At 59.4% G+C, this 6412-nt stretch overlaps 1 protein-coding gene across 1 annotated transcript; it reads left to right on the forward strand.

The window, feature by feature from the left end:
• Positions 1–1349: 1349 nt before the first annotated feature.
• On the forward strand, positions 1350–5487 carry CCDC81 (coiled-coil domain containing 81; the record flags this gene model as incomplete). Its single annotated transcript, XM_084277933.1, has 9 exons — positions 1350–1422; positions 2475–2731; positions 3048–3133; positions 3598–3692; positions 3797–3896; positions 4126–4231; positions 4382–4519; positions 4860–5029; positions 5257–5487. The coding sequence occupies 9 exons, from the start codon at positions 1350–1352 to the stop codon at positions 5462–5464; spliced, it is 1233 nt and encodes a 410-aa protein (XP_084134059.1). The 3' UTR covers positions 5465–5487.
• Between the last annotated feature and the right edge of the window lie 925 nt (positions 5488–6412).

The following is a 6412-nucleotide window of genomic DNA, read 5'->3' on the forward strand; positions in this document are numbered from 1 at the left end:
CAGATACACATCTGGGTTCTGCCCCTTCATGGTTCAATGGCATTAGTATCCTGCACTGGTATCCACTATAGCCTTGGCCTCATGGATGTGAGGTGCCAGGCCATTGGATCCACACAATCCAGTAAAACCACTTGAACCTCCACCTGGCTGAAGGCAGGGTCCCTGGAATCTTGCAGATCATTCCTCTCCATGGTCTCACAGGTAAAACCACAGCACGTCCGTCTCTATATCCTCTCTCCTTGAGTACAGAGAGGCTGTTGTGGCTGTGTTCTGGTGGAGAAGGGGAGGGCTGCGGGGTGGATTCTGCAAGAAGCAGACAGAAGCTCTCTGCAGGCACCACATAGCAAATACATTTTCAAGGCACATGGTGCCATTGCAGCAGCCCATTCATCATGTGCTTTTGCAGTCCTCCTTGGAGATAGCCAGTGGCCCTAGGGGACAGGATGGGCTGTGTGCTGTGAACCAAACCTTCAGGCTGCTTCACAATGCACCTGAGGTGGAAGTCTCCAGGCCAGTTCTGATGGCACAAAGGCCCTGCCACATTAATGCGTGTTCTTTCCCAGCTTCAAGAGTTTTGCTGTGGACAACCAAGAGGGACCGAGGTGAAATACGCAGGCAGGAGTGTCAGTGCAGTGCCCTTTAGTGCAGAGTGCTGCTGCCTTGCCCATGAGAAGGCCAAATAAGTGTGAGCACTGTGTGAAACATTAAGAGCTTGCCTGAAGTGAGCGTGCTGGAACGGGTGTTCCTGGCTCAGTGGAGGGTTTCTCTAGCCAGGCAGCAAACTAAAGCTAAGGAAGCTGCCCAAGCCAGGTGAGCCCCTTGGAGGAGCGTTGACGCCGCGGCATTGGAGGCGCACGGTGCCGTGGCTGACGTGCCAGAGCTTCGTGCCCCATGGCCGCGGTGCCAAGTCTGGGACAAAGACTGGACCTAGCTGCTCCCTAGGCTCCTCTCAGAGGAGTGTAGAGCACAAGGGGGTCCTTCCTGAACCTCATGACCCAGAGGGAGAGCCTCCTTCTGACGCACCTTATTCATGCATCACTCGCACGCCATTCGTTAGCCCTTTGTGACACGTTGTGACATCACAGTGACCCACCTCACTGCAACAGCTCCCTCTCCCCACCCTGCCCCCAGGACCACACTTCTGGTGAGGCCTGGGCAACACCAGGGTTGCTCTCACCAGTGCTCTGCTCTTCAGGACCTTCCCTGCTACCAGGAGGTATTGAGGGGAGGCCACGAGAGAGAGTTGGAGACGCCGCTTGGATAAGCGTCAGAGGAAGAGAAGAGAAGCCGAGGGGTTTTCCAGCAGGACAAGCACATCTGCCCAGCTGCTGCAGTGCAGGGGGGCAAAGATGATGAAGTACCTGCTCTTCAACCCCTTGAATCCCAAGGATCTTGCAACCCTCAGGGAGCTCAGCACCAGTGGTAGGACTGTGGCCCATGTCAAAGGGCGAGATCCCCTCCCCCAAAACACTCTGTGGGTGGCGGTCTTTCCTCCCCAGGCCCGTCCTGGGCACAGGGTGGGCTTGTGGGAGGCTGAGGGCAGCCCAGAACACAGTGGAGCTGCTCTGGGAGGGCGAGTGTTTGCTCAGGGCGCGTCAGGCCTCAAGCACACTCCAGTGTTTGAAAGCCTTTGGCTCTGTGAAGAGGGGGTGCTGCTTGGTTGGCCATTGCTGCCTCGGAGCGCGCCATGCCTTTGCTCTGCTTCCAGAAATCTGCCGGGTCTGGGCTTCTGCATCCAGCTACATCCGGACACAGCTCTTGGAGAAGAGGGTGAGCCCTGTCCCCTGCCCGTGGCCTGTGCTGTCTCTATGGGCCTGCGGAGCGGGGCACAAAGTACCAGCCCCAGGGCCCCGCGAGTCACCTGGCAGCCTTGCAGCCTCTGTGCAGCCCTGCCAACGGTCCCTCCTCTTGCTCGTGTTTTCAGGCAGTGGACATTGGAATTGGGACATTTGCACTCGTCCAAGCACGTGCCACAGTGGGAGAGGACAAGGTTTTTCTGGTGCAGAGACCTGTGTTCCAGCCATGCAGGTTTCTCAAGAAATTTTACAAGCTCAAGTGCGCAAAGTGCAAAATTCCTGGTAAGAAGAGAGGTGCTTGCCCTGCACAGCCCTTGCATGTGTCTTTTTGGCTCGGTGGCCACAGCTGCGCGAGAGGGCCAAGCAAAGGCCAGTGCCAGCTGGGGAGCACTGAGCATGGGCGTATGTCCAGCAGCCCAGCAGCCTGCCCCTCCCTGGGGAGCCAGCCTCATCTCCCCAGCTCGCCCTCCGCTCCAGCTGCCCTCTCGCAGCAGGAGGCAGGGCTGCTCTTTGCCTTCTGCTGTGCGTCAGGTCCGCTCTGGAGATGTGGCCGAAGCTGAAAGGGGACGCTGTCTGGCCCAGTTGCCCTGCACGAGGGCTGGGTGCTGATGGCGCCTAGTCTCAGCGCCTGCTGAACGGCAGTGGGAGAGACACAGGTGCTTTGCCCTTCTTCCCTAGACGGGACGCCAGTTGTTCAGCTGGACTACGTGCAGATCGCCGCAGACATCCACTTCCGCCAAGAAATCGTGGAGCGGTGCATACATGAGACCCTGCTGTTCTTTGCTGGGGCCCTCCTGGACAAGAAGGAGGTGGAATTCACCTTCAGGGGCATTGGCATCCTTGCCGTGCGAAGACAAGTGGTCAGCATGACTTTCTTTGACGACTGCCTGCTGGAGCTGGATTCCAGCGGGCACATGCTGGAAGCTCTTCTCGGGGTGAGCTTCTCCTTTCTCCGGGGCTGCTCCCGATGCCTCTGTGGCAATGCAGCCAAAGCTGCCTCCAGCGGCTTCCTCTCGGCTGCCACCACCGGCCTGGCCACCTGGCTTAGACTGGCTCTTAATGAGCTAAGGCCCCGTCCGCTTGTCACCTCTGCCCCTTGGAGGGAGCGGCTGATGTCATCGAGGGAGTAGGCGGCCAGGGGCTTTCTGAGTGGCAGCCTCTGCCTCCTTGAGCAGCGAGGGGCTCTGACACCTTTGTGAGCAAGAAGCACATTTCCTGGGTGTCTGCTGACGTGTCTCTGTCCCCTTGCAGGACCCCAAGATGATGCGCATCGTGGCCTTTCCGGGCAAAACCGATTTCAATCGGCTCAGTGAAGATGAGATCATCACGCTGCCACGGTGAGGAGGTTGGCTTGTGCAGCCCCCCAGCTGGTCAAGGGAGCCGTTGCTCAGACCCTGCTGCTGCGGGGGCACCCACTTGCCAGGGCTCCTCTCCTGCCCACCTTAGGCAAGAGCAGCTCCTGGCCAGGAGAGCTTCCCCACTGGGCTGCCGCTCGCTGCTCTGCGCCTTGGAGCGTGCAGGCAAAGCATCCAGTCGGGCCTGGATGTCCCCTGAGGGAAGGGAGAGGCGGGAGGGTCTGTGGGAGCCGCAAAGGGGGAATTGTGCCATCAGCTTCCTGGCAGGAAGGCAAGGGAAGCAGCAGGTGATGGAGACCATGGGGCCACTCAGGTGCCACAGTGAGCTGCATCCCCCCAGGGACTTGGCAGCAGTGGCTCCCAAAGATGCCTGCTAGAAGCCTGTTGGAGTCAGCCCCAAAGGAGGGTGGTTCCCTTCTGCTCAACTGGTGCCCTCTTGTTTCCAGCCTCACAGCTGTGACCACGCACAAATCAGTGGCCACTACCACTTCTGTGAAGCCCATGAGAGAGCCAGCGCCTTGGGGCCAGGGAGCCCGCAGAGGTAATGTCCCAGCGAGTGCTGGCAGGGGGGCTGTGGGATGCTCCTGCCTGGCCCGCAGGGTCCCAAAGAAGCTGTTGTGCTTTTCTTTTGCCTCCCAACGGCAGTGAGCGTGCTGGAACCAGTGTTCCTGGCTCAGCGGAGGGTTTCTGTAGCCTTGCAGCAGAGTAGAGCCAGGGCAGCTAACCAAGAAGTTGGCCAAGCCAGGTGAGCCCTTTGGAGAAGCGCTGATGCCGGGGCATGGAGGCGCACGGTGCCCTGGCTGACGTGCCAAAGAGCCAAGGCCCATGGCCAGGGTGCCCCATGTGCTGAGGCCGAAGGGCCGCACAGATGTCGGCCGGCTGGACATGTGGCCCTCCTGCCCAACAGCCCGGTGGGGCCGGAGCACCTGGCTCTGCCTAAGCTCCCCAAAGCTCAGCGTGTTGTGCCTCTCTAGATTCCTGCCTGTGATCAAGAATTCCAAGGAGGAGCTGAAGCAGCCCACGCCTCCAGCTGAGCCGCAGTTGCATCTCCCTCCATGTGTTCCGCAGCCGTCACGAATGGTATGCCCTAGGGATCTGCCAGCCTTGTGTCACGTTTTGAGCACTGGGGGTTGGGACAGAAGCAAGAGGTGCCCACTGCCCCAGCCCTCCTGTCCTGCCCAAGCCCGAGGAGAGTAAAGGCCGCATGTGTGTTGTGTGCACGGCCTCCAGGTTACGAGCTCGCGCCGCACCGAGAGGGAAGAAAAAGAACTCCGGCTGCTGATGGCATCCAAGCGCCCAGAGATTGAAGCCGACGTGTGGCGCAGATACAATACTGACAGAATGGGGCAGAACGTGGCGCGAGGCCAGGTATGGCGCGTGCTTCACAGCCCCCAGGAAAAGGGCATTTCCCCCTCCCCATTCCCTGCGAGGTGAGCAGGGGGGGCCTGCTGCCGCGGGCACAGCTGCAGAGCTGTGGGCATGTGGCCAGGCAGGGGGTCTTCTGTGTGCCTGCTGCCCTGCATGTTGCCCCGTGCGAGAAGCTGCAGCACGGGCGGTCTCTCTCATGCCCATACACCTCTGTGAGGGGACAGCAGCACCACCTTAAACATAAGCCAAGACTGTGCAAGTCATACGCCTGGCTGAAGCCCGGGGAACAGCCCCAGCTCTTGGTGGCAGTGCTTAAGGAAAGTGTCTTCTGCCTTTGCAGACCTCCTGCCCCTACGTGTCTGAAGATCCCTTTTGCCCTCCCCCCCTCCTGAGAAAGGCCTATGCTGAGAAGCTGAAGGAGCAGCAGGAGAAGAGCTGCCAAAGCTCATGGAGGCCGAAAGCACCGGAGGGGCAGGCAGAGCCGTGCCTCCCAGAGAGAGCACGGGAAGGGTAAGCGTGTCCCATATTGGGCCCTGCTGCCATTCTCCCCCCTGGCTCGTCTGCACTTTTCATGCTGCAGCTTGACTGGGGCACGAGGACCCAGGTGCCGCCGCACAGAGCAGCGGTCTGGCCTCGGCAGCGCCTCTGAACACTACTGTCCTGAGGCCGGCTTTGGGGTGCTGAGGGGTCCTTAGCCCTGGGCACAGAGCTGAGGGCTTTTCTTCTGTGCCCTTTAGCCAGGGGAAGAAGAGGAGGCTGTTGGAGCGCCGTGGGGAAGCCAAAGGCCAGGGACTGCCAGCCACGCCACGGAGGCTGCAAGCGGCCCCGGAGAGTCCATTGGAAGGGGCCTTAATTGTGACGCCAGCCACTCTGTTTAGCAGGGGAGCTGGCAGCAGCAGGCGGCAGGGGCGAGGCCTGCCTTTGCCAGGGCAGCTTGAGAAATAAAGGCTGCTGGGGCCTGTGCCCAGCTGGAGTGAGCACGCGGCTCTGTGCCTGGCATTTCTTTGTGGCCGAGGGCACAGGAGGAGCCCTGCAGCCCCCTGGTCGGAGGGGTTTCAAAGCAAATTGGTGGGGGGTGGCGGGGGGAGGAATGGCCATGACTGGTCCTGCTGGTCAGTGGGGACAGGCCCTAGGACCATCGGGACAGCAGTGTCTCTGCCATGGCACGTGGCATGGGGAATGCTGGGAGCTGGGCGTGGGGCTTACGCCATGGCCTTGCTGGCGTGTGTGTTGTCACCCACAGCACGGCTGTCCTGGTGTATCCAGTGGAGACTCCACATTGTAAAAAGCTCTGTTGTCCTGTTAGCAACAGGCTGTGTGTCAGGCATGACTGGGAAAGCAGCACCAGACATTCTGTGATTAATGACTGCACCCATAAAAGGTCTGACTGCACTTCTCTTGACCTGACTCTGGTGTCACTGGGTGTGCAGTGCAGTGTCATATATCATAGAATCATAGAATCATAGAATCATAGAATGGCGTGGGTTGGAAGGGACCCCAAGGATCACAGAGCTCCAACCCCCCTGCCACAGGCAGGGCCACCAACCTCAGGCCTGGATCTACACAAGGTTGCCCAGGGCCCCATCCAACCCGGCCTTGAACACTTCCAGGGACCTGCATCCACTACTTCTCTGGCCAGCCTGTTCCAGCACCTCAGCACTCTCTCTGTAAAAAACTTCCCCCTAATGTGTAATTTAAACCTTCCTTCCTTTAGTTTTAATCCATTCCCCCTTGTCCTGCCATTGGCTATCCTTTTAAAAAGTTGAATCCCCTCCTGCTTATAAGCTCCCTTCAGGTACTGGAAGGCTGTAATGAGGTCCCCCCGCAGCCTTCTCTTCTCCAGGCTGAACAAGCCCAGCTCGAGTTTTCTTTCCTTTATTCTGTGTTGAGCCT

This window comes from Gallinula chloropus (genome assembly GCF_964237585.1).
Source record: "Gallinula chloropus genome assembly, chromosome: Z".
NCBI lineage: Eukaryota > Metazoa > Chordata > Aves > Gruiformes > Rallidae > Gallinula > Gallinula chloropus.